Source organism: Aquila chrysaetos, chromosome 25, assembly GCF_900496995.4.
Source record: "Aquila chrysaetos chrysaetos chromosome 25, bAquChr1.4, whole genome shotgun sequence".
NCBI lineage: Eukaryota > Metazoa > Chordata > Aves > Accipitriformes > Accipitridae > Aquila > Aquila chrysaetos.
Window position 1 is genome coordinate 1427706 of NC_044028.1, and position 27801 is coordinate 1455506.

General features: G+C 54.4%; 1 protein-coding gene across 1 annotated transcript in view; it reads right to left on the reverse strand.

Moving 5' to 3' along the window:
- Positions 1-2487: 2487 nt before the first annotated feature.
- LOC115335837 (delphilin-like) overlaps positions 2488-27801 on the reverse strand; it is a 43368-nt gene continuing 18054 nt past the window's right edge. The window contains 21 exon segments of the mRNA XM_030002094.1: positions 2488-4612; positions 5045-5209; positions 5677-5795; positions 7214-7343; positions 7889-7975; positions 8972-9127; positions 9670-9866; positions 10636-10713; positions 12085-12172; positions 13476-13610; positions 13612-13729; positions 13731-13846; positions 14086-14411; positions 14757-14874; positions 15356-15453; positions 17969-18070; positions 20112-20266; positions 23085-23268; positions 24730-24824; positions 26139-26208; positions 26652-26737. Of these exon segments, the coding sequence (XP_029857954.1) occupies positions 4541-4612; positions 5045-5209; positions 5677-5795; positions 7214-7343; positions 7889-7975; positions 8972-9127; positions 9670-9866; positions 10636-10713; positions 12085-12172; positions 13476-13610; positions 13612-13729; positions 13731-13846; positions 14086-14411; positions 14757-14874; positions 15356-15453; positions 17969-18070; positions 20112-20266; positions 23085-23268; positions 24730-24824; positions 26139-26208; positions 26652-26737 (2695 nt within the window). The 3' untranslated portion in view covers positions 2488-4540.

The window sequence follows — 27801 nt, forward strand, 5'->3', positions numbered from 1 at the left end:
GATGTCCTCTCAAGCTGACAGCCTGTGACACAGGGGAGAGCTGACAGCTAGTCCTGTCTCTAGGTTTATGCCTAAGCCTTACAAAGAGCAGAACTCATCTGTGGGCTGGGGCTCGTAACTCATTTCTGAGTCTGTAGGTTAATCCCAGAATCGAGTTCCCTTCGGGGACCGGGCTGGAGGTTTTGGCTTCAGCATCACCTGTCTGAAAAAACTGATAAACGCTTACAGCCAAATAACGCACAGAGAATGATGCTGAAGAGGGACCTTCCAGCACAGCGAGAGACTGTGGCAGGAGGCAGCTCGTACATGTCTGAAATCGGGGTGCACAGAGCCCCAGGGCAGCACTACCGAGAAGCCCCATGTCTCTTGCCGGGCAGGTAACCTGCTAGCTGGCAGGGCAGATCGAGCATGGGCACTGTCCTTACACAAGCCTAATCCATATCCTGACAGTGGAGTTATCAACCCGAATTTTAATGTCTGTGATCCCCTAAGGACACGTTTTACTGGCGAGTCCTCAGCTCTTCTGCAACACCTGGGTGAAAGTCTCAGCCAAAGCAGGGCAGCCCCCGGGGAACACCGGTCCCGCGTCGCTGCCCGGGCGTGAGCAGCATCTCTGAGCGCAGGTGCTGCTTTTGTCTCTTTCACTCACTAGTCATTTAATGTCGCAATGAACTGCACTGCTTTTACCAAAGGTTTTGTGAAACTTACCCCTTCTCTGACAATCTCAGCTACTAGAATCAGAAATTCATCTCTCGCCTTCACTTTTGAGTTTTCTAGATTGACAACACAGGCAAGTTAAAAAAAAAAAAAGGCACCCCAGAGTCTAAGAAACCGGAAAGGAAAGTTGGAAAAACCCAGTATCTGTATTTTATCTCATTGTTTCACACTCGGCTCACAATTCTGAGGAACATAACTAAAGGTCTTTGAATCTTGCAATTGGAGATGCTTTAATTTGATCTGCTAGAATTTGGAAAACCCAGATTTTCCTAAATTGTGTTAGAACAAGGTGGATCCTCAAGGGCTTCAAATTCAGCATCCAGGTGCCTTGTGCTACCTCCCAGTCTATGCCACTTTTTCCTGAATTCCAGCCCTTCCAGTCTGAAGCTGAGACCTCTGTTTGTCTCTTTGGCATCTTTGATGGCACCTGGAAAATAATTACAGATTGTGGTCCTTCAAACCATTATCAAGATACTTAGAGGGAGGGTTCATACGTGGTTCCACCTGGGCTTGGAGTTGCCAGCCTGGTGCTATTTTATCCCAGCCAGTCCACCAACTGGAGCTGCCATCATGTCTTCACCACGACTTTACTAAAGCTGCTCATTTCCTCTTTGAGGTTCCCCCCCCCCCCTTTCTCACAGGACAGAGTGAAAATCCTTAAATAATCCGAGGTTTGGAATGTAACCTGGGATTTCAGGGTCATGGTTTCCCTGTCTCTGTCAGAGGATGGAAGCGGCACCCCGTGGAGCAGGAGCCACGCCACGGCTGCATTCCCCGCACTGACGCCGGGCTGCTGCCTGAGTTATTATTTCCTTTCCAAGGACAGGCTTTCCTGTGAAGACGATCCCATGATCAAGGCTGACGCTGGGCTGTACAAGGCTAAAAGGAGAGCATCCAGACAGTACACTGAGTCTGGGGAAAAAATTACCTAATGTTTGCAGTTATCAAGAAAGAGCAAAACAGCAAGTGAGGGCGGTGAATGATGCCGACTGTCGCATGTACCATGCTGCAAAGCAGGCTCCGGGTCATCATTTCTGTGGCGGTTTATGGACTGCAGCCCGGGCCGGGCTGGACCGTGCGGTGGGAAGTTTGACGGCCGCGCTGGGCACCTCGAGATCCCCGGGGCTGCAGAAGAGCCAGGCTCGATCAGCCGGGAGGGCTAAAGAAACATCAGGAGGGGTTTGAGTGCTTTAAATGCATATGCCCAGCGAGGGACTTCCACCCATAACATTTTTATTAACTCTCTTCAGAGCCGTTTTACAGTTGCTGGTGCGGTGGCCTCCAGGGACGAACCAGTGATTGAGCAGGCTGCTGTAAACAAGCTAAACTACAACCAGGAAATCTGATATGAAGCCGGTCCCTATCTATCTGCTGTTAGTGTAAAGGGAGATAAATTGCTCCGGGGACATAAACTCAACCTCAGCCAAGAATTCCTTTTCAGAGGGAAACAATTCACTGGCTCATATGCTCACTAAATGTTTTCTTCCGAAGGCTGCAGAAGAAATCCATACTATTTTAAGAATTTGCTGCTCATATTCATCACGCTGGCCTGCATGCTGGCACGCAAGCAGGTCTTTTCAGAGTTATGCAGTTATTTTCCCTGGACCAGCCCAAACCCGACAAGGTCAAATCCTGCATCTCTCTCCTGTAGGTGTAAGGGGCCAATATTTAAAAGTGTAGTCACAGAAGAGCCAGATGCAGAATTCCTCACACCTTCACCTGCAGCTGTCATACGAAGCAATTTTTGACAGAACACAGAGGTACATGCAGTCATGAGGCAGAAGGCAGTAGCTTTATTTTAGGAATAGCACATAGGCATTGGGTAGAGACTGAATTGTGAATATACATAGTCCCATTATCAAATAATAACCATGTGTCAGAAGTTCTGGTTCTTTGAAAATATTCACATAAAAATACCAAAGGGATTGGAGTTCTAAATATTTTGGAAAGTTACAACATGTAGCAAAATCTATGTACAGCATTTTCACATTTGTAATGACAGTTTCAGAAGAACCTCCAGTGGTTTAAATATTGAATATGTTTTTAGAAAAAAAAAAAAATCAACTGAATGCAGTGTGCAACATCCAAAACAGAAAGAGGAGCTGAGTGAGCATTGCCCTGTCACCACCGTTGGGGCAGAGGAGAGGCAGAGACAGACGGGGCCAGACCTCTGGGAACACAACGCTAGAAACTACCTGGCACTTGAAGCTGTATAAACTGAGAACGCTTGTGAAAAGATACTTCACTTTCTACAGCGGGGTTTAAAAAAATACTGAAAACCCAAAGATTTGATGGTCATAAGGTCTCCCATAAATAATGCACCAGTTGGTGATTCTGTACTTGAGCAGAGGCTTCAGTAAGAGCTCTTGCTCTGGCAATAGGCGGGAGGAAGGTTACCTACGCTACGGCTTGCTGGAGTGCTTCCACAGGGCACAATGTTGGAGCATCGGGTTTGAAAGGCAACGGATGCGTTTTGCACAGAGTAATGCCTCACAATATTAACGCACTGTAGGTTTGCTGCTGTAAAGCTCTCGGGGCACTGCGTCGCCCGGAGGCACATGCACTGCCCATGGGATGCTGCTAGCCCTTTTGTCCCAGGGGACATCTCGGAGAGAATTAAGTCATCTAAATAACAATCAGACGTTGTTGAAAGATGGACGTGCATGCTTCTAGAGTTCCCTGGGTATATTCAGCATGAACCACTGGTCATACAGTAAAGGGATTCTCAGGACTTCAGCCCTCCGAGTGAATAAAGGACGGCAGGGGATGTGTTTCTCGCTGCTCTCTGCTGTGCTTCGGGAGCGGTACTCGGGGCTGCAGAGGACTCCCACTCACTTTTAGGCTACCGAGGGTTTGGTACTTTCCAAGGAGGCACCAAAACACTCAAGGATTTATGTCTCCTGGCGAGTTCAAATAAGTCTACTGCTGATGATGTGAAACTCTTGGGAAGAATTCAAGACCTGCCAGTCTCTGCCACACCTTTAAGCAAAGCTGACAGCCGGGAAGGACTCTGGGCTTTCCGTCCTCTCCAGCACAGCTGGGTAGAACCAGACTGGATCTGTATGTGGGACCACACGGACATGCCAGAAGGGTTCTGCAACGTCATATTGCTTTCCATTGACACTAGCTGGCAACGGCAGGGGATTAAAGCCTCTGGGCCACCTCTGGCAACCTCTCTGTTAGGGTCTGTTCAGGTGGAGCTCCAGGCGAGAAGGGCTTCGAGAGGGATTTGAGAGGGGCTCAGCAGCGTTGCTCCTCAGGGTCCCGGGGGAGCAGGTGCTGGCGGCAGTCCTTGTCCCCCCATGCTCCCTTCCTCGCCTGACCTGCTCTGCCTCCCCAGGGAGTCCGTGGCTGTGCTCTAACCCCGGCCCTGAGGCTGGCAGGGATGAGCAGTGCCTGCCTGGGGAAAGTTATATCCTGCAAGGGCTGACTCCCTGCACAACCATGCTTGGGTACTGGCTGTGGGGAAGGTCTCCAGCAACTGCTGGTGCCAGTTATACGTGTTCTGGAAACACAGGAGAGTGAGGTTTTAGCCAGATGTGTCTGAAATCCTTGACTCAGTAATATGCTGGAAGTGGAGGATGCCAAGAAAGCTGCTGTCAAGACCAGCGCAGTGTTTACCTTCATGTCCCTGTGCCTCACCCTCGCATCCATCCACTATCACCTGTGGTGCCTTTTCAGTGTCCAAACTGCCCCGACCCTTCGGTCCTTGGTTCTCCTTAGTGGTAGCAGGTGACAGCAGCGTATTTACAACCAAACTCAATGGGGGCAAATTGCACTTTGTTGGCAATAAATTGTTGCACCTCGCATTGCTGCAGGCCCGTCACCAGGCAAGGGGGGAGGTCATCCTGGGGCTGCGCTGGCTCTCGCCAACCTGCACATCGCTGAGTGCCCGCTGCAGGGAGAGAGCAAAGAGCAGGAGCTGAGGATCAGGCAGGGGCAGCTGGTGTGGACAGGGAGAGGCTTCAATGGTACTGGCCACTACAGACTTAATTCTTCCCCGGCTTCCCGCTGGACAAGCCCTGTGAGTCCTTGCATCTGCTTTGTGGTGCTCCGACCCAGCTTTCATTAACCAAGAACATCAGACCATGACAACATCTGCTTTACTCTCCCTGGGGCTGGTGCTTGGACCATCAACCCTCACCTCAGCCTCCTGCACTGGCCAGCCAACATGTATGTTTGTTAGAAAAATTGCATTTTACAGACATTCAGGTACATGTGCTCACAAAAATATTGTCTCGTTCCCACAGCTCACATGTAAGTAAAACGCTTCACTGACATCTAACAGGAAACCACTTGCGGGCTAGCTTTGAAAAGTGCAACTCACCTCAAACTTGCTAATGAATTCTGCAAAAATGCCAAAGAAAGCTTCAGAAGTTGTCATTTTCGAGTCTTCCCCAAAGAAGGACAACACCTTGCTGAATTCTTCCATGGCCTTGTGCTGCAGGTCATCCAGGGATCGCATGGCAGGCTGGGCACTCTCCAGGAAAGACTGAGAGAAATGGCTCAAGGAAAAACAGCTGCACTGGGGGTCTGGTACAGACCAGAATCCCTTCTGGTTATCAAATGGCTGGGTTTCATCTCAGGTCTAAGAAGGGACCTGCTGCCAAGGCAGGCTGCAGCCACATGCGAATGGCGGCTGCTGGCACGCTCAGCCGTCCCTACCAGCACTTCTCTGGAAGGAAAGACGGCTCAGAAAGCTTTCTGGCCTTGTGGCACTGGGTTTCTGCCACGCAGAGGCATGTGAACTGGTGGTCACCACAAAAGCTGTTTCCCATGCTGGCTAAGAGCGAGTGGAGGGTGGAGGTTTCCACCATGCTCTCACCAAGTGCTGCAATGGTGCTTTCTTAGAGCCGGACACGGCCCTGCTACTTACCAAGGAGGCATAAAGACAGCGAACCGGTTTTACTCAAGCGCAGTAAGTCTCATTGGTGATCTGCCCCTTTTATAGAAGGATACAGTCATCACAATTGCAAATCTGTCCTCCGCAGTAGCTGGCATGTTGTGACAGGCCATCTGTATGTCACTGACGGTGGTGTGCAGGTCCTTTAGGTCAGCCGTTAGTGTTCTCTGATTCACTACATGAGAAGAGAGGAGTCAACAGTGTTAGGAGAGTCAGGTCTTTGCTTCCTGCGGCAAAGCGAGGACGAGCGTGGGCCATGGGTAGGGGTGTTTCAGGCTGTCTACATGACTCTGCCTAACCTGTCCGTGTTGTCCAGGGTGTGGTGGACAACCAGACCTTCCCGCCAGCCTCCAGCAGCCGTTGCCGGGTGCTGGGGCCAAGAGATGCCAAGAGGAGCCCAGACTGTGCCAAGTGCAAGGAGCATGCAGGACTCAGCAGCACGAGGGCAGTGATGGATACACAGGCACTTGACTTGGGAGGGGGACAGAGGGAGCGTACAGGACAGTGGGACAAGGGGTAATGTCCAGGCGGCCCTCCGTGGCATCTCATCATAGCACCAGCATTCGGGAGAGCGATGAGCAGTTCAGACTCCTTGCTGGTTTGGGCGGCCAAGCCTCAGCTCTTCTACAGGCAAGGGAGAAGGTGAACTGCAGCATGCCAAGAGGGTTTGGGTTATGTGCTGCAGTTGTGTCACTCTGTGGCCTGTATGTGAGCGAAGCTGGGCAGCCCTGGATGGCACCCGGTCTGAAATTGGGTCTAAAGTGGCAGGAATTTGGGCAGCAGGGAGCCCTCAGTGACAGAAGCGTTATTTAACAGGCCAGACACAAAATCCAGCTAGGAAAGCGACAGGTACAGACCTTCATCAAGTGGAAATTTACATCTCCAGGCCTGAATTTTCTCCCTTATTTATCTGCTGTAGCACTAATTCCCAAGGGAATTACTCACAAACAAGAGGGGATGGTGTGCAAGGAGAATGCAGCCCATGCTTTGCACGCAGCCAGCCTGTTGTGACACCACCAACACAAGTGGATGGATGATAATGCCAGCATCTCTGTGACTTTTTTTATTGCAACCAACGAAGCTGTACAAGCCTCAGTCAGCGTGACATACCTGTGGCTGGACTGTGAACTCATAACGTGAAGGGTGCTGTACACTCTGTACCACACGCGATTGCAGGCAGTAATAATGCTGGCACCCACGCCAGGGAGGCTGCGCACCAGGGATGGAAGGAGGCAGAGGCTGGGTGGAGCAGACCGGCTCCTGGCACTTCCCTCTTCTGTGCCTCCTTTGCACTTAACAAGATATCTCTGAACTTGGGAACTACTTTTTCAAGTCAGAAGGAAGGTTCAGATCAGTGGCAGAGCCTTGTCTAGACACTCGCATGTGCGGCAGCGTGGGATGGATGGGACATCCCCTGTCACTAAGCTCGTCCCTTCCTAGCCCCGTCCTCTTGCTCAGGACCATTCCTCACTAGTTTGGACCACCGTCCTGCTCGTGCCAATGCTGTGCAGCTCATGACTTATTCTAGACCCATACAAAACCAAGAGACAGTGCAAGGAGACACGGAGCTTGCAGATGCTTTTGCTCGTTTACCTTTGGCAGCAAGCGGCACTGTAGGAAGATCCTTGGCAAAGCCCAGGAGCTCTGGGAAATGTTGGCTAAGTGATTTGGCAAGAATGTGCAGGAAGGTGGATTTCCCATCAACAGTCTTCGTTGTGTTCAGCTACGGCAAAGCAAAACAAGTAAGGAGATTCCTACGCAGAGGAGAGTGGGGTTTGCCAAGCACCCAAATACACAGGGGCTCCTCTATTCTGCTCGGCTCACTCTGCATTCACGTGCATGGCAATTCCCAGCCATGCTATGTGGATTAATGTTTAAACAGGACATTTAATGTTTACACAGCATGTTACGCCCAGATTAGTGGCGTCGAGATGCTAAGCAATGCCTCTCTCCTGCAGGCCGGGGCTGTCACCCCCCACTGCTCAGGAGTCCCACCGCAACCCACGTAGGATAAAAGACCTTCATTTTCTCCCACCCCACAGCCAGAAGTCCTGGTTCTCAGGTCCCAGCACACTGAAGCACCAGACCACCATTAGGGCCTCTCTGAAGTCAACCCTGAGCATCAATCCCTGCCCTCCCACTGGTCCCCCCCACTGGGAGCCACTGCACCCAGGAGCCTTGTACGAGGACAGGCATGATGAACTCCTGGGCCCTTGGAGCTCCCGCCATTGGTGCCTCCTGTACAGGAACAAGCATGCTTTGTCTTACCTCGGTGAGAAAGTTGATTTTAAAGCCTGTTGTTTTGCTGGTCTTGGGCTGCCCGTTGTTCAGGTAGTTCCCCATCGCCAGCACAAACTGCAAAAAGAAACCACAGTGAAGGACTGGCCAGTGACCTCCAGCACTTATACTGTCCCATCTCCCATCTCTTTTTGTACCCGCTTTTGGGTCACGAGACCTACCAACAATGTGGTAGGAGCAGAGGTAAAAAGCCTCCCTCTGTCTACAGGACTGTGGGAAAGCACCCTTTTTTGTGTCAGGTTACTTCTGCTAAGGGGCCCCATACATGTGCTCAAAGAGCATCGTTAATAAAACCTTATCAGTTCATTCAGTGGGTTAGATTAGGTGGGTGAATACATGTTAAAGGCAGAGTTTCTGCTGGTTCTGTACACACTGTTCATCCCGTCACCCACACAGGGCAGCCACAGCACACTGGGAGGAGGAGAGCCGCTAATGCGCCCATTGGCACGGCAGCCCCAAGGGATGGGGCCGTGGGCCCAGAGGCACAGGCTGTTCTCTTCTCTGTGCTGCTCCCGTACGAACTGCACTGAACCCTCAACAGCAAAGTCCATATTTCAGCTACAGGCACTGCTCCTCATCCGCCTCTCCTGTGTCTTCAGCAGGGGCTAGAAAAAACACCCCGTTTGTCATCTGCAGACCCAAACTTCCAAAGCCCTTGTAAGAGCTCACATTTAGATGCTTCCCCATGCAGTTTATGTGGATGCTGCCCAGGAGTCCCCTTCTCTCCCCTGCAGCCCCCCAGAAGGTCTGTGCTCCCAGAGGTCTGGCTCTTGCAGCCCTGCCGTGTGCTGCAGGGTGGGCGCGTGGCCGCCTGTGATCTGCCCTCCTGCATCCTCCCCATGCCAGGATCCCCACAAGCCAATACCAGCGGGAGCTGCCAGCGGATGGAACGTGGCCGAGCTGGACCCGGAGGGGCCCAAAACACAACCATGGGGCTGGAGCTGCGCTCCGGCTGCCTGCGAGCTGCCTGCGAGCTGCCCGGCTGCCTGCGGGCGCTCCTGTGGACACTGGGGGCCCCCGGTGGCTGTTACCAGAAAGAAGGACTGTTCTGACCTCCAAGATCTTAGCCAGCTTCTTGCTGCTTTTCAGCTCTAGGGAGGCCTTGCAGATGCACTCGTAGCTAGCTTTGATCTCCTCTGTCTTCTCTTGCAGAGTGGTCTTAAAATGTAGGCTGCGCAGGCGGATCTTGTATTCTGGTACTGACAACATCTGAGAACAAAAGGAGGACAAAATTACTACTATCACCATCAGCATAATCCCTCCTAGATAGTGTTTTTTGTGCCATATTTCCCTGTACATGAAAGCAGTGTGCGCTTGCTTAGCACAGGTGACACCGCGGAGCAGCTGGGATGGCTGCTGTAGCTCGCAGAGCACAGCCACTTTGCTGCTGCAGGAGAGGAAGGTTTCATGCCAATATCCACAAGTGACTTTGTCAACAGAAAGTAAGTCTGAGTTGGGCAAAGTCACTTTTACTGTGGAGTAAATATCATGGTATGCTTCGGCTGTAAACCAACCACTGTGGGAGCTGCCAGATACCTTGGGCATCAGCCTGAGCATTGCTCACTGCCAGTCCTTTTTGACCAGTGCCACCAGCTCTTCCTATCCCACAGCATGCATGACAGACCAGCATCCCGCTGACCGCTTCCCCTCTGCTGTGGCTTTTCCTCCCCTCCAGCTCACAGCGGGACATCCCGGGGACACTGCACGTGCAGACCTCCTCGCTCCTGGAGCGTGTCCCTGCCCACACGTACCTGCAGCACAAACTGGTCGGGCTCGCTCAGCTTGCCGGGGTTCTCCTTGTAGCTCTGGAAGCGCTGGACTTCCTCCCCGTCCGGGGCGTACAGCAAGAGCTGCTTGATGTGGGAAGGCTCCAGGCGGTCCGTCTCCATCGTCATGAGAATCTGGCGCAGCTCGATGTGTGAGAGCTTGAGGTGGGCTATCAGGATGGCTGGGGGCAAGGGAGGTGGTCACTTAGGAGGGGAGGAGGACCAGACCCTGGGGGCTGGCTGCACTGGGACAGACTGCCTAGCAGGACGGGGCCAGGAGGGGAAGCTCAATTTCTCCATGATGTGAAAGTGATGTGGACTTCTCCATGTGCCCGCGCTGGCACAGGGTCCGCCCTGGGGAGAGGAAGGGCTTTCCGCTCCCCGAGGCCCTGCAGAGGCTGTACGGGGACCCCGAGGAGTCACTCTGGTCCTGCAGACCCCCCCAGGGTATTGCATCTTGTGCACGTACATCACCAACGCATCATGCTGGGCTGCACTGGAAACCAGCCCCAGCACCTCCTCCTCTCCCACGTCCCCCGCGGCCAGGCGACCGGGGTCTCGCAGGGTCCCACCAAGCTCTCCCACCCTCCTTCCTACCAGAAGGATGTCCTGGAGGAGCAGCACCCACCCTTCCCCGGCGGGCAGCCCCGCACACCCTCGCTGCCCCGCGGGGCCCTGCAAGTTCTGCCCCTCTCCCTCCCCAGGCCAATGAGTCACATCCCATCTCTGTCCCTTCTTGTAAAACCTTCTTCTTCCCCCTGCCCGGGGCTGAGCCCAGCCTGGAGGGGCTCTGGGCTGCAGGAACGGCCCAGACCAGCAGAGCAGTGCTGGGATTGTGCTCATGGGATGGTGCTCGTGTAGCCTCCTTCCTTTTACCTTTCCAGTTCTCTACATCCCCGGTCCCATCTCTGGGCCCGTTTTGGGGATACGTTCACCGTGATGTTTACTTACATGTGTTGTAGGCCTTTTTGTGGGACAAAATTTCAACCACGTCTTTCTTTTTAAAGTTTTCAGGCATGAGAGTTGGCTCTGGAAGAGAAACTGAAAGATTTAATCATCGGTAAGGACAGGCTCAGCCGGCTCCAGCAGGAAGAAAACTGTCCTGAAAACAGTGAAACCATGAATGAAAGAGAGGAGAACTGATGCTTTGCACACAGCAATGGCTCCGGGAATCCTTGAATTCTGTGATTCAAAGATCTCCTCAATGGAGGACTCAGTTGGAGCTGAAAAAGGTAAAACAAGAGGTGAAACACACAGAAAACCCCAGACTGCCCAGAAACATCCCCCAAAAGATAGCCCCTGAGAAGAATCCCACTTCATCCCACTTCCACTGCCAGTCCCGTCTGTATCTGCCCGCTCTAGCTTAGCTCTGCCCACGCTGCCATCGTGCAGCATGTCCCCTGCAGAGGAGCTCAGACATCCCACTGGCATTTTACTTCTCCCAGTGTAAATGAGGCAGCCGTGCTGCCCCACGTCTCCCTTCGGGCAGGCTGGGGCGGGGGGGGGGCAGGAGCGCATTGCTTACACCCCCCACCCCAAATGCCTCCCACTGCGCAGAGTGACCACCCCGGCCACCGCCGCTTGGCACCCCCAGCCTGGACCTGCTCTCTGGGTTTGCAGCGCCCAGAAACCCCGGTGCGGGGGAGAGCCCAGCCGGTGGGTCTGCAGGAGACCCCGATTCAAGAGCAACAGGGGAGGCTGCACTGGCAGGTAGTCATGGACCCCACACGTAGGTCTTGGGGGGAACTCACTTATTATATACGTATAAAGAAATGTGTTGCTTGTAATGTTCTCTATGAACAGAGAAATGTTTTCACATCTTTTTCAGGGCTGAGTTCTCAAAGCAACAGAGCTGCAATTCGCTTCCTAATTTGCAGCCGTTACTGCTACTGCAGCACAGCGTGGTGTCCGTGCATGCCGATGGCCCGGCTGACTGTCTGTTCTGCACAGACTGTAACAAGCAGAGGCTGTGCACAAATTGTTATAATATGTGGCACAGGTTTGAGCTTCTGCTGTGTTGCAGACCAGGCCCCTCATGGCACTGGAGAGCGGTGCTGGCACACCGGCATTCCCTGCGGTATGCGCTATGAGAGCTGGGAAGCAGCACTGAGCACAATGGGGAGCAAAACCCTCCAGCTGAGTTTCACTGCCCCAATCGACTGAAATGCAGAGAGAAAACAGATAAGGGCAACAAAGAAAATTAAGGGAGATGATAGTGAAACAATCTCCACCTTAATAATCTGCTGTGCCACCAGCCACAAAATCCTGAGTACGAACGAATTCTATGCCACAGGTGATGCTAGGACCAGGCATTGCCTTGCTGCCCTCTGAGCCCCAGTTCCTCCCATGTCCCTGGTCTCTGGTCTGCACCAGGACCCATTCTGGGGCTCAAGTACTTACTTGTAGGCTTCTGCGTCCCGAAGTGCAGCTCCAGGTCAAGGTATTTGACCATATCACTCAGCTTGTCGTAATCGGAGTCTTCCCCGAGCTGCAGGAGGAGGAAGAGTCAGGAGCTGTGCTGGCACAGGGGACAGCCCGACACTGCCCGCCTGCGCTGAGCCACCTTCCCTCCACCCCACGCTAAGCTCTGTGTCCCTAGAAGAAACCGGGACAGGTTGATGGCACTGTCCTGTAACTGGAGACTCAGCCATCATAAAGCCTGCACAGAAACCAGAGCCTGGTGAACCGTTCACCTCTGTGGAGGCAGTTTCTACACAAGTCGCCCAGCTCATCTGGTGGGACCTGTTCTCATTTCAGAAGAAAGGAAGAAACTAGGAGATTCACCCCATCAGCATTTCCTCGCACCCTCCAGCTGGCAGCACTGCCCCGCAGATTCATTTAGCTTCTGACACAGCTGGAATCCTACAGAGCACTACTGCTTTTCACTTGCTACTTGGGCATGATTGCTTTACTGAAGGACAAAGTTGGAATTCCAGAAACTTCGGGAATTTTTTGCATACAAAAAAATCACTGGGAAGAAGCATCTTGTTCTCTGGAGTCCCAGGGAGAGGGACCTGCAGGATTTCAAGTGCCTGCTAATGAGGTGGGTGCCCGTGGGACTGGAAGATGATCCCACAGCTCCCCTCTAGCTGCTCAGGGCACAAAGAATATGGCACGTCTGAACACATTCACTGTCATGAGAGATACAGAGGCTGGAAGTTAAACCCCAGGGAGGCCAGCTTCTCCCTACAGGGACTCAAATCCACCTCCAGAGTTCTGCATCACTTCAGGTCCACCGTGCCAAAGGATTATCACATCTAGTCTCACTCCTCGCCTCTGCATTCCCCCTCCGGTGTCCTCCCCTGCCTCGGTGCTCTCCCCATCACTCTGCTTTCAACCATCCTAACAGTTTCCCATTGATAAAACCTCCTACAGCTGCAGAACACATCTGAAGGCAGCTCCTGACTACGTCAACCCACAGAGAGCAGGAAAGCACGAGCTCCCCAGGACGCTGCAGTCAAAACCCGCATTTCAGATGCTTCCCAGAGCCTCTTCTCATCCTGGCAGTTCTGGTCCAAATGAGTAAAAGGATAAAAAGAAATATGAGATTTTCTGTAACTTGGCATCTTCAGAGTTCATTCCCTTGGCCAAGGTATTGAACGTGTGGCCCAACAAGAGGTGAGGAGATCGTGCTCTGGGGAGGGGACAGCCCTCCAGCACCCTGGGCAGGGAGGAGGGCAGTGCCCACCGATGCTCCCAACGCCCTGCACAACCTCGGCACAGGCAACCGCTGCCCAGACCGCGGTTCGGACCCTCACCCCCCGGCCCCGCTCCCCGCTCCCGGGCCATACCTGCCCCCAGATGGTCCCTTCCGAGTTCTCCACCTGCTCCCACCGCAGCCTCTTGACACTCATGTGGTTGGACTCGCTCCTGCGGTGCAGCAGCCCCCGGTGCAGGGGGGGCGCGCAGGGCACCGGGGGGGGGCGGCGGCGGGGGCGGCGGGGGTGGGATGGGGTGCAGGTGGCTGACGAGGGATTTGGGAGCGGGCGACGTGCTGGCCTTCGTGGCCTCTGCCTTGTTGTCTGGTACTTCTGGCGCTGCAGCGGATGTGGTCCGAGAGCGTGGAGTAGGTCAGGGAGCTGCCCTCGTCGCTGCTGCTGATGTACTCGCTGCTGCTGACGTCGTTGGTGACGTAGCTGCCCTGGTCATCGTGGAAACTCATCTGGGTGAGGGAGAGAGGAGAGGCTGAAGGTGACACCTCCTCCTCCACCCGCCCAGCCCTTGGGGGTGTCCTGCCCCCCAGCCGTGCAGCCCTCGCCCCGCTCCGCCACCCGCAGAGCCCCAGGACGCGTCCCCAGAGGGTCTGCACCCATCCCGGTGCGGTGCAGGCTGCAGGACGGATGGCTCCGCGACCGGGGCGGACAAAGACCGTGCACCGAGCCACCCCTGCGCCACGCTCACCTCCTCGTAGTCATTCTCAGGGGTGAGGAAATCATCCACGATGGTGACCCGGTGTCCCAGCTGCTCACTGAGGGCATCCAGGAATCGGTCGGTGTCGCGGCTGCGCGGGGGCCTGGAGAAGGTGAAGAGCTTCTTCCGTCGCGACAGGGGGCTGAGCGGGTAGTCGCGGTGCTTGGGGGACGGGGCTGGGCTGCTGTCGAGGCTGACGTAGGGGTTGGACTCGGTGCTGCTCGGGGAGGCCACGCTGCTGTGCAGGCGGTAGTAGCACTGCTGGGAAGCCAGAGGGTCGCTCGGCCACGAGATCGCCATCCCCGGCTTGCGAGAACCTGCGGGACAGAGCGCTGCCGAGGGGGTCCTGCACCGGGCGCTCCCCGCAGCCCCCCACCCACGGGCTGCGATGAGCCCCGGCACCGCACTGAATGCGACGTGAGATAACGGTGCAGCCTGCGGGGGTCCCGCGGGATTTGCCGTCCCACGCACTCCGCTGCCCTCCTGCAGATGCAGCTTTGCCGGAGCCATCGCTGAGCTCACATGGGGCACTGTCACTGCTTCGTTATAAAATGGCACCAAGAGAAAGATGTCTTCTCCTCCGCCTGCCTGGCCAGCACCATCCACCATCACCTGAGACCCCCCCCAAACTGCCTCTCACGCTGTGGGAAGCCGGACGGTACCTGCAGCGTGTGCCAGCTCTGGGGCAGGAGGCGATGCTCTGTGCAGGGCAGCACTACCCCTCTTGCCAGCAAAGCTGCCGATCAGGCGGTTTTCTAATTCTGCGTAAACAGCCGACATCTGAAAAAAAGGGCAAAGAGCTGCTGTCGATGCCCGAATCGAGACGGGGTTTGCGGAGTCCCCAGAGACCTGTGACGTCCCGGGGACAGGACAGCCACTGCGGACCCGCCAGCCCCCAGTCTCTTACTCTTTAAAGGAGTGCTTCACCCCAACTCAAGGCTACTCTGCCTTTTCTGAAGCTCCCCAAGAGCCTCTCGCTCACAAGGCTGCGGGAAGATGTTGACAGACACCAGCCTTATCAAAGTTGGCTAATTGCTGAGGGAAGTGATCTCAGAGACGAGCTCTGAGGCAGGGATGTTGTCAGCCACCAGCAGGTATTTACATGCAGATACATCCTTCCCCCGTTCCCTTTTTTCTGCTTTCCCATGTTAACATCAAAGGAGTCAAACCGTCGACCCTCCCTGTGAACGCAACTGTCCTGCACATGTCGGCAAAGCGCTTCCCGGAGGCATCCCCCCACCCCAGCCCCATCAAGTCGCACCATTTTGGGGTTGGGCGTCTCCGGGAGGGATGTGCCGTCTCCAGCCTGTCTCTCTCCAGGGATCAGGCGAACCGGGACCTCCACAGTGTCGCTCTGCCCTGCCAGGGAAGGAAGAGACAAGGCAGTCAGCAGCCCCTCCTTCTGCCCCTGCTCCCCGGGGCTCCCGAATGTCCGGACCCACCAAGGTCCCCCCTGTCTCCTGCTGGGACCCAGAGCCATCCTCCCTGCCCAGGCACACGGCGAAGCACCGGGAGCTCCCGGGTCTGGGGGTCCCGAGGGACCGATGAGGGGCAGCCGGTGGTCCCGTGCGTGGGCTGCCTGTGAAACAGGGAACATCTTACTGCGGGCTTCCCTGGGCGGCAGCAGAAGTCACCCGGCAATGAAGCATGACACGTGGTAGAAAACAAGCATGGCCAAGAAAAAAAATCCTCCTATGCCTTGCCTTTTACCTCTCCATATTCAGTTTCTTTGTCTATAAAATGAGGATATTATTTCTCTCTCAATCTACCCAACTGGTAGATTCGGAAGCTGCCTATAAATCCTCAGCACCAGAGCGGTGCTGCGACTGCGGCGTGGTTAGTGTGTTCCTCACTAGCACTGCACACAGCGGGACAGGGCCCAGCAAGGAGTTTCCATCACAGTATTTCAGGGGAAAAGATATTATCCAGGGCACATGCAGGAGTTTGTACTGTGTCGAGAACTCTCCAGATATTGGGACACTGCAGTGCCATGGGTGTTTCTTTTTTTCTTGGTTTCTTTTCCTTCAGCCTCCCTGGTAGGTGCTGGACACCAGGACAGTCAGGGTCATCACACATGGCAGTCAAGGTCGCAGTTTCCAAAATTTGGTCCTTTTAGTCACAGATGCCCAGGCAGTGCCGGCCACCCCAGCAGCATCGCCTGAGACGGGGCTCTGCAAGCGACATGAGAAGGGTGGGATGGAGAGAGAGAGGTCTGGACCTCTGCGAAGGCACAAGGGAGCTCACTTGGAGTGATGTTGATTTGACCAGCTCCCAATGAAACTGTTTTTCCAGTTTCTCATCCATGGAGAGCTTCTGTTCAGAGGTTAATGGCTGCAGCAGTATAAGCTCTCAGAGATGTGTCCAGACCCCCGATTTATCTCCAAGGCTGTGTGAAGGGCTGCCGGGCAATCCCTGCCTTTCCCGAGCTGCTGGAGGGCAGGTCAAATAGATTCACATTCCCTTCGGCCACAGTATTTCCGCGCAGTGGTCAGGGCCAGGCTGAGTACTGGGGCAGACAGGCAGAGCTTCAGAGAGCCCAGCGGAGCAGCTCCGCTCACACCAGCACCAAACCGGACCTGTGTGCTCAGAGCCCAGCGTTTAATGGCAACAAAGAAAGAGCCCAGGACGGACATAGCTGGCTGTAATGAGAAAGGGCTCTGGAGGGGGGCTTTCATCAGGAACAGGAGGTGCATCCTCCCTGGCATCACCTCCCTCTCCAGGACTGAGGAAGGTTGTCTACTTTTTATAAATAAATGGTTTGTGCAAGGAGGTGAATTAGGAGCAGCTGGGGCAGGATGCACCCCAGTGCCTGCTCAGGCTTGGGTAAGATTAGCAAAAAACGGGTCGCAGGCTGCTCTGCTCTTCCCCCAGGGCAGCTGAGGACAAGGCTGCTCCCCCAGAGCTGGCGAGCATCTGCCCAGGCGAGCGGCTTCCCTCCGGCATACGCAGCTGTCGGATGCTCTCCGTGCTGTAATCGTGACCAGAAATGCTCCTCGGAGGCAAGTTAGAGGATCTTCCCTGGGGAAATGTCTCAGAGTTGACTGCTCCGGCAGCAGCCCTCCCCGACAGCTGAGGAGCACCGCGGTCCCAGTGAGGGGTGCCGGGAGGAAGGCGTGCAGCCGGAATGCCGGTGGAGCCTGGCTGGTTGTGGTGGGGATGTCGTGGTGGGCAGGTTATGGTCAGAAGCCATAAGCACAGGTCAAGTGCCCTTTGCAATCAGCTAAGAGTGATGGAGGAATAGGCAGGATGCTTTGTCCCGCCATCCGGGAAAGGAGAGCAAAGACCTGAAGGACTGAAAACGTAACCAAGAACCTGGGGTGCATCGAGGGGAGACAGTTAGAGATCTGGGGGCTGTGGAAGGCCCTGCAGCATTACCAGGAGGATGGGATTTTCGGACGAAGGGGGAGATACGGGGCTTCTCTCTGAAGGGAGGGAGGGTTTGTGCCATCAGTGTAGTTAAAGTGGCACTGAACCATGACCTTTTTCCTCACGTGGATTTCATAAATGCTGTTTTCCCTGTGAATTTGGTGGTGTCCAAGAAAGTTTACAGGGAAGCTAGAAACTGTGCACCCCAGAAGGGAGGGCTCGGACCAGCAGGATCAGCTCACATCTGAGCAACGGAAGGGATTGGAAACAAGGTTCAGCCTCAGCCCAGGTGGCCTCTTATTGAATCGCTTACTTCAACTGTTTCTGAAAACACGGATTTCCAGTCAAAGCCTCTGTGCTGGCTCTATGCTGACCTCCATGTTTTCCCACCGTTCATGCTTAGGAACAGGTCAGGATTTTGGCTTGGGGCAGAGCAGAAGTACACTACCGGCACAACCACCAGGGAACACAACCAGAGGGAACCCCCGCGCAGCCCCCAGTCACCCACCTGCTGCCCCCCCTTCCTCGGGGCGGGGGGTTCGAAGGCTTCCCCGGCACAAGGAGGCCCCTCGAACGGAGCTGCGGTAGCGGTCCTCTGCTTCTGGCTCAGCTGCAGCAGAAAACACCCTTCCTAAGGCACGGCCGCTGCATACCGGACCCCGCAGCTCCCCCGTTCCTCCTCGCCACGACGCGGGGGTCCCCCGGGCCCGTGGGACTCACGGCTGCTCTTTGAGCCCTGCACTCGACCGTGACCCCTTGCCGGCACTGCGGCTGCCTGTCCCCCCACGTAGCCGCTCACCCCATCCTCACGCCGGCCCCGGAGAGCGGAGCAGGTTACGAACGCTCCTGCCAGCGCAGGGCAGGGGGATGGATGCCCAAAGATGGGACATGCAATCGCTTTTTCCAGCCGGATTGGCATCCACCAGCTTATGGTGCACGTGAAATGCCAGCCCTGAGCTAGGCTGGTCCAGAGGGACCCGGCTAACTCCTTCCTGCCCTCAAGGGACAAGATAGGAGTGGGGGCCAGCTCCAAAATGCTGCCTGGAAGATCATTGTCTAATGGATTGGTCCATGTGCAGTGCAACGCGACAGCTCAGAGAGGCTCAGACTTACAGAAGGATGAAGATACCGGAGCATCAGTCTCTGTGGTATCCGACAAACCAATGCTCGGACAGCCTGATACACACAAACTTCAGAGATCACCACTGAGTTTGGAAGAAGCCCAGGTGAAGGACTAATCCAAATTCAGAGATCTCTGGCCATTGCGCTTCCATGCATGGACAGACACGTCATGCACCAGAACAACCAGAACTTCACCTGGTCAGAGACTGCCCTTTTCACCTGAGAAGCTGAAAGGAGCCAGGGACCAGCCCGCAAACCAGGTACAACAGTCTGTCTGAAATAGCCTGGTTCAGAGGGAGATTTACTCCCCTGCTTTCCTCCTCTGCCAGTGGCTGGGGATACCTGCTTTGTATTCCTGAAATATAGCTGCAAACTGCAAATATATCAGCTTCCCTCTGAGATCTTCTAAAGGTTATAAACTAATTTTAGGGTCTAAGTTCTTGGGAATATACAATACGTTAGGTAGGTTGGGCCATGATTCTGCACACACAGAAGCAGTGGTAATTGAGGGTGCAAATGAGGTGAGCAAATACCCAAGAGGTTTCCATGCACAGCAGGGGGTATTTGCACCAGGACTTCAAGCTGTTTCTCCCTGCGAGGGGAAAGGCTGTGCTAAAATAACTGTGTTCCTCCAAAAGTCTCTCTTCAAGCAACACCCCTTTTTACCTACATTGAGTCTAAAATAAACACATCAACACAATGTAAATAGCCTAGAATAGAAGAATTTGATTCTTAATTTGAGCAATTAAGAAGCCCAAATCCAAAGATTAAGACATTTCACTCCAAATTTGCCCTCGCTTTTCTGCTGTCTGACTGCAAAGCCCGTAATCCCCAGCAAACCACAGCTGGTTTTTGTGTTGCCACAGCCCCAGGTGATGGTGAGGGGAGAGGTGGACGACTGAGGAGGAGAATGGCCGACTGCCTTTCTTCTCTTCGGGAGAGCAGCTCTCCCGGACAGGCACGGCACTGCCGGGGAAGCCGTGCTCCCCACCTCCTCTCACCACGGATACCCACATACGGATACCCGCATACATCTGACTGCTGGAGACATCCCGAGGGACACCACTGTCACCGCCTATTTTGCCTCTCTGATCTGAACGCTGCCCCTAAACCAGCCATTTCCTTTCGGGACTTCCTGACCTCTAACGACCAGAGCAGCTTCCAAAATCCTTTGCTCCCAAAGATGAGCTCTCAGGTGCCATCTCTCCTCTCGGTGCAGAGTTTCCTTCCAAAACTACACGGCTCCGTGGTGCAGAAAAGGTAACCTCCCGCCTGACATTTACAGATCAACCTCATCGGTAACAGGAGCTGGAAGCTCCTCTGCGCTGCTCTACATCCCGTGCAGCCAACTCCTCCGCGCAGGCAGCGTGGGCAGGAGCCAGGCAGGGCAGAGCCGCGGCCGCTGCCCCTGGGGTGAGCTGGCTGCTCCCTCGCCGCCCCAGCCTGCTCCCAGCGCGACGGACCGAGGTCCCCGGGGACCCGGTGGGACACGGCGTGTCCGTGCCAGAGTGCAGGGGCTTTCCTCTCACCTGCCAAGGACTTGTAACCAAGAAACCTGGCAATCTTTTGCTGGCAGTGCTCCTGCTCTTCATACGTCAGCAGCTGGTAGATAAACTGCCAAATTACTTGCTTGGCCGGTGTGTCCAGCACCGGGTACACATCCACAATGAGAGTGTCAATGTTCCTGCAAAATTGGAAAGAGACGGCTGGGCAGTGAGCGCATCCCTACGGCACAGCCCCACCACGACGCTTCCCTGGGCTCCGGCGCTTCCCAGCCTGCCTCCACCTGGGTCTCAGCTACCCGGCTCACCTCTTTGGCAACAAACAGATGTCTTTGGCACAAACAGATGATTTCAAAGCAGAGGTGCCGGGCTGCGAGCAAGGGACCGAGCCCTTTGGGAAGTGGAGTTGGGCAGCTGGTGCTAACGGGGAGAGCAAACTCTCTGTGGACCAGCAGCACCTGACAGCCAGGTATAAAACCTGGTTCGAGAGTCAGCTAGGGTTTGTGGGGAGTGAGAGGGGTGGAGGAGCACCAGGAGCCAGAGAGAAACTGTGGAAAGACCCGAATTTTAGCTAGCAGCAGGTAAACGGGCTCAGGGAGAAATGCATTGGAAAGGGTAGCTGGGCTGGCAGGCTCGCTGGGCTGAGGGGTTGGTCTCATTTTGGCTCTGTGGTGTGTAGAGATGGTGAAAGGGCTGCTGAGAATAGCAGGGCTGAGCACCCGATTCTGGGAGGAGGATAAAGCAGCCTGGGGGAGGAGGGCTGTCCTGACTCAGAGCACTAAAGCCAGGCTGCTTTTCTACTGAGAAACTGAGGCAGAGATGATGGGTTAAAGCTCACTGCAACTATTGCATCCTTAATGTAGAAGTAATAGTAAGAATTTCTTATAAAGAGCTGGAAGGAGACTGCATGCGTAGGAACAAATCTGTTGTCTTGATGTGAATTGAATGGACCATCACTGCCTTCCAAGGGGCAGGGACCAGGCACGCAGGAGAAAGCGGAAGGGTGAAGAGGCTCGAATACTGCAAGGAATTTGTTAATGAAGTGTCTTGGGGGTCCTCAGAGGCCAGTAGGGATGAGAACAGTACAAGCCATTTACAGCCTGCCAGAAGTCACCTGCTAAGTTTCTCCCTAGTTTGGGGCTAATTTGCCTTTTCTGTGGAGCTGGACACAGCTCTTGGCTGTCAGAAGCCTATTTCCCATTCAGAAAAGTTGAAGTATTGTGGACGAGCTGCTGAGGCAGATGGCTGCTCTGCCCTGCGAAGGCACTGCTCCTCCTGGGTGGTGGATGGGGCCGGCTGGCTTGTCACGTGCAAACTGGCTGCAGGGCCAAAGCCCAGAACAGGGATGTCCTGACTCTGGCATTTGCTGCTGGGAAATGCTGATATCCGCATGCTGTGGTGGCAAGCAACATAAACTTAATGTTTAGGGATTTCCCTCCTTGTTGGAGCAGTTAGAGGCCACAGCTGCTCATCTGGGACAGGCATGCAATTAGGTCATGATGAATTAGTGTTAAATGGAGCAGTGGCCTTTGCATCAAGCTGTCCAGGGTAGTGACAGGCGAAAGGAGATGGCTGGAGGAGAGGGTGGGCCTGCCGGTGCCCCCGCTGTGCCTTGCTCCCCGCAGCCGGCAGTTTTGGGGCAGGCGGCAGCGACCGCCCCTGGCAGAACGCTGCTGGAAGACCGAGCAACATGTGCTGCCCTGCACTGGGAGGGGAACCTAGGGACTTGATTCATGGTACTGGGGTTCCCATCCTTGTACCACTGAGCAAGAGCAAATAACCTGCTAAGATCAGGTCTGTGTTTCCCAGTTGCAGACCCTGGGGACCAGATCTGCTCCCACAGCTGCCGCTCCTTGGGCTGAAAAGCCCAACTGGGGAATCCTGTAGAAGCAGTGCAATCTCAGGAGAGCATAAAGCAATGATTTCTGCTTTACTGGGGCAGTGTTAGTGATTGCTGGGCCTCAAGAGGATTCACTCAGCTGGTGCTGGGGGGGTTACGCAGCTGTGCCTCCCCCAGCACCTGCAGGTACCGAGGCAGCCCAGCCTCCCCGCAGGCAGGGGGATGCTGCGGTGTGGTGCAGCCCTCAGCCCCGGCTGTGGTGCACAGGGGCAGTGCCACAGCTTTGTACTCTGTAGTTTCTGTTCTCTCTTACCGTCAGTAACCTAAATGCTGAGGGCTTTACTGCACTTCCTTGTCAAACTAAGGATTTAGGATCCTCTGATCCTTTGGGCTTTATGCCAGCGGGCGGCTGCACCGTTGCAGCAGGAGCCTGCCTGGCCATGGAAGGTGCATCCACAGCCCGTGTGGGACCCGGGCTCCCGAGGAGCAGCCATGCAGTCTGGCTCGGCCAGCTCAGCAGCTGCGGGAAGAGGCAGCGAGCATCTCCCAGCACCCAGAGGGATGGTTTATTCCCCATGGTGCAGAAAGGTTAAAGATCAAGGGCAGAAAACAAGGTCACTGTTGAAAGTCTCAAGTCTGCTAGGAGATCGGTTTTGACCCTTGCAGCAGGGTGGGGAGGATGTGCTCCATTGCAGGAGGAGGGCTCTGCCAGCCGCAGCCGTTCCCGCGCTGCCACCAAGGGAGTGCTGCAGCCAAGATGCTGAGAAGAGTGAGAAGACAAGGATGAAACGCGGTGAGATTTACTGAAAGAGGTGAAATGGGATCTGTGGCCGTTGGGGAGAGCCAGACAGCGAGAGAGCCCACGCTGCGGCGGACCAAGGTCCCTTTATGGGGGATTAAGGGGTGACCGAATTAACCTCGAAAGCTAAAGGGTCTGCCCTGTGCTTGGGCAGGACACCTGGTGAGAGATGGGCTTGTGCCCTGCGGACAAGCACAGGGAAATACACAGCGGAGGAAATCAGAGGACATGATCACAGCAGAGCTCAGGGCTGACAGCCTCACAGCCGAGGTCTGCCTTCTGCCTGGAGACTGACTCTGACACAGGCATTGCTACCAGGCCAGGTACCAGCATTAGAGGAATGGAGCTGCTAATGAGTTACCGATGTTGAAAGAAGCCTTCCAGTGCTTTGCAGATGGTATAGCGTTCAGGTGGAGTCAGCAGGTGCTCCAGCTGCTGTGTGAAGGTCCTTCCTTGAATCTTGATGCTAGAGGGGAGTATCTCTGCAACCCACTGCAGGGAGGTGAGGGCGGAGGAGGTGCTCGGGGAATCAGCAGAGTCAGAGTCTGCAAGGCGCAGGTAGAAAGAAAAAAGAAAATTCAACAGACAAAGGGTCTTAACCATGGGTTAAAAGGCTTGTGCCGAAACCAGGGGTTGGTCCTGGGGACAGCTGGGGCAGCTGCACCCGTGCGTAACGGGTGCTCCATAGAAATACAGATCCTGATGTGCTGATATAGACATTGTTACCCCAGCAAAAACAGATTTCAGTCACTGGAAGGCAGCATGGTGACAAGGTGAAATGGCTCATCTGGAGCTGTGACTGCCCCTGCCTTCCTCCCGTCCTCTGGACCTGCTGCTCTGGAGCTCATGGCTGTTCCAGTAGGTCCATGGACCTGCTGGAGCCGAGCAGGAGTGTTTTGACTGGGGTGCTCTCTGGGGTCTATCTCTTCAACCATGCTGCTTCCACACTTTCTGTGAGCATGTGCAGATGGTATTCCTTCTCTGGCTCTCCAAAGCCTCTGCTCAAGTTTCAAAGCACTTTATGATAATCATTGACTTTAAAAGCAGCATCAGTCAAGGATTACTGCGAGTGAACTGAGGCATGGAAGGTCATTTGCTTTGCCACACTCATCTGCACTGGTCCTTGTGCTGCCTCTGCAGTGAGCGCAGGGCAATAAGCACACCTGGGAGAAGGGACCTGACAGACTGTGGGATGCACTTATCCACACAGGAATATGGCCAAGGTAGTGGGAGTGAAAAATTCTACCTGTTCTTGGTTTCTTTTGGGGGGCAGTGAAGCAGTTTGGGTGCCGCTAGCTCTGTACTGTGAAGTAGTGAGGTGCTCAGTTTTGTTTCTAGCGCGCATGCAGATGAGTTGGTATCGCAGGGCTCCTAATATGAAGCCCAGGAGACTCCATTGCTGCTCTGGAGGGAAGAGCCAGTCCCTAATTCCTGGGCCTGCACATTGCGGGGCAGCACCCCAATAACGCACTGACCCTCCTGCCTTCGCACAGCTTCGGAAACGCAGCAGCGACCGTGCTCTGCCCTGGGCTGTGGTCTTGCCCCTCTGCTAAAATTGTGCTGAGAACCCACATTGCCCCAGACACCCTCCTCTCCTGCTGACTCGCTCACCAGCAACAAGCTAAATTATTCATAACAGCGGTAGTTATTCTGAACAGCACAGTCCATACACAACCGTGGGATTTGCAAAGCGACCATGGATGGACAGGGTTGGATTACTTCGGTCAAGTACATAGCACAGACTGCATGTAAAGGACATTGGCAAGGGCCGTCAAGGACGATCATACAGTAGGATGAACCCTTCTGGAGAGCAGCCAAGCCTGAGATTAAGCCTGATCCCAGAAAACGGGCAGCCGCGTGCCCCGGCGGGAGGAGCAGCCCTCCGGGCAGCGCATTAAACCTGCTGAGCCTACGGAAGGTATTTGGCAATTCCCTCCTGCACAGGGAATTCAGGAGCTGGCGTGGGGTTTCTGCCGCTCCTGGCCCTCTTTTCCCTGCGCTCTTACCGTTGGAGAAGTTGACGATCCCCTCTTCCACCACCAAGGTGGGCATCGCCCCGCTGCCCTGCAGCATCGACACCACCTTGTCATGGGAGCAGTTCCTGCAGGGCACAGGAGAGCCCGGGTCAGAGCTGCCAGGCTGCCTGCCTGCGCGGGCAGCAGCTCGTGGGAGAGCCGCGGTAAAATGGAGTTTGCAGCTGCCTTCGTTTATCTTGCAAAAAGCCTCATCTTGCTGCTGAGAGCCAGGCAGTGTTGGGCCCCGCTGCGATTCCCCTGGACTCTCAATCTTTGGTTTTATCTGTGCTGCACAGAAAAGAGTCTCCCCGAGGGAGAGCGTGAACCACCCCCTGTGACTGGGCTCTCCGCTCTACCTGCAGCAAGGAATAACTGCAGGGCATGCCTGCGAGCACCCTGCGGAGCTGTTACGGCAAATGAAGCCGGCGTTACTTTAATCTACTCTCAGACCCAGAAGATGAACTTTCAATTTAAACGATACAGTGCTGCGTGTCTCTTCTTGCCTGTCCTAATTCTGCATGAAAAGAAAATGCAAGGTGGATGTAAAATACATTTTTGTAGGCAAAAAAATCTTGGCATGTCCTTGGAGAAGGGTATGAGCTGGCCTGGGACAATGCCTGCCAAAATGCAGGCTCAGAGGACAATCTTCAACTCTGTCTCCTCTATTCTCTGGCAATGCTGCATCAGCCAACAGTTTGCTGGATCAGCTGAAATGTGAGAACCTGAGCACTGACAGAAGCAGCATCAGATGTTTAACCTTTAAATATTCATCAGTCTCTTATCGTGTAGCCTCTTCTAACCCTTTGCTCTTGCTTTTTGTGTGGAAAGACCAACCCAAGGAAATATGGGGCTGCTGCCACTGCCTGGTGAGATGCACACTCAGCTCTGGTTTGATCACTTTTGTTGTGCTCAAATAATATATAGAAGAAATAACTTCTGGGTGGAAATGTGATTGCCCATGTGGTTTTAAGCTTATGATCCCATTCTGGGAGTGATTTGTGGACTGGCTGGTGCTCTGCTCCTTTCAAGAGCAGAACCCCAGGTGTTTAACACATACAACTTCACTCACAGTGGCTCAAATCAGGGTCTGTGGGTGGGTTGCAGTCAGGACACCAGTTATATATAGTGTGTCATGCATTATACATGGTTATGTGCACAGAGAAGTCAAAGGAGGAGCACGGATGGAGCCAAAATACTACTCTTAGAGCCAGTTTTTGTAAAAGAATATTAAAGGAGATGCCCATATGGGGTGAAACCCCTCAGGCACCTCAGTAGCCAGCTCTTGAGGATGCCCAGCTCTTGTTTCTCTTGCACAAGAGTGAACAAGTGAACACATGTGTGCTTGGCTGCCTACCACCCCCAGGGCCCCCTTGGCACAGCTCTTCTAAAGAGCCTCTTACCTCATGTCCAGACCGTTGAGGAATAGGATCCGGTCTCCAGGTTTGAGAGCTGCCTTCTCGGCCGGGCTCCCTAAATGCACAGGGAACAAGAGGGGCTTTAGCTGGCGGACCCCTGCTCACAGGGATGGGGTCCCAGCTCCCTGGCTGCTGTGTGCCTGGCCGTGCCCAGGGACACCCCCCAGGGCAGGGTATCTGCTGCAGGTGGATTATCTGGGTGGGCTGGAGCTGTTCACCAGGCACAGTGATGCCAGTGCCCAGCTTGCAGTGGAAACTCAGGTGTGATTTCAGGCTATTCATTGTCCACAGACGTTTTCCACCTTTCAAAATAGGGAGTGCATAAAGCCAAACTAAATTGTACCAAAGACCCTAGATACTCAACTCGGGAAACTGCATCACTGAGCCTTGTTAAAGCCCCTTTTGCTGTTTTCTAGCAAACAGCGGGCACTTAAAATTTTGAGTTCAGACCAGAGATAAGAAAGTGCCTTTGAATCTTGTGGCTGGAGGCTTTCTTACCTGGCAGAACAGACTCGATCCACACCGGGGCATGGCCACGTAGTGTGAAGCCAAAGCTTCTGTTGCCTTTATAAACTCGCACAGTTCTGCAGGTGAAAAAAGCAAATGTGAAATCAGAGCCCACTCTTTGATTCTTGTTTCCTTTCCCAGCCCCTCTGAAGCCCCATTAGCCTGGGTGTCTCCTGAGTGCCCAAGTCCTCAATGCTCCCTGTGTCCACGCAATGTCCCCTTTGATACCAAAGTGTCTTTCAAAGGGGAGCCCCCAAAACATGCCCTGCCCATGGGGACAGGGGATGGAGGAAAGGTGGGTGCAAGTTTGGTGGCCCTGGATGGCCACAGTGCAGTTTGTCCTGCCAGCCTCTCCTGCCTGCAGCCTGCCCGTGCCGGGGAGCAAAGGGAGCTCACGGTGCTGAGCCAACACGGGGTGGTGGGATGGGGAGTGGTCCGGGGGTGCTAGAAATGGCCCAGACAAAACCTCGGGGGGGGGGGCTGGAGGGATCTGGATGCTCTGGAGGCAGGAAGAGATGCTGCTGGTTTAGGGGCAGAGCCCCTGAGCATGGCCTCTTGATCTGCATTAATCACCTAATTCATAAAACCACCATCCAGTCCTTCAAATCCAATGTGTTTTTAAAGTGGAACATGAGATATAGCTTGTGTATTACATAGAATAAGAGAGACAATGTGTTTTAGGGGGCAAAGATCTCATAGGCTGATGAGAAAGAAATTAAATTCTGCTAGGATATTTTGGAAGGAGCATTAGGAAATCTCCCTGCTGGGAGGCTGATTGGAGCTGGGAGCTGTTCCCCGCAGGGAGCTGGGGAAAGGCAACACCACCGAGATCATTTACAACCAGAAAGCCTCTTGTAGGGACTGATCCTACACTGGCAGGGAGGGAGACTGTGCTGGAACTGGATTTTGGATAAGTCACAGCAAAAATTATCCTGGCGGGAAGGTGGGCTGTGGCCGAACACCCTGGAGATACCAGCTGGAGGCAGGGGAATAGCTCGGGATCTGCCTGTGGCAGCACAGTCCCTCCCAGGTGTATTTTCCAGCTGTGCTGGTGGGCCAAATCCTGCTCTCTTGTTCGTGAGACGCGGCTGGGAACGGAGCAGCCAGCACGGCAGGGTTCCTTGGCCCTCCGGGGCTGCTG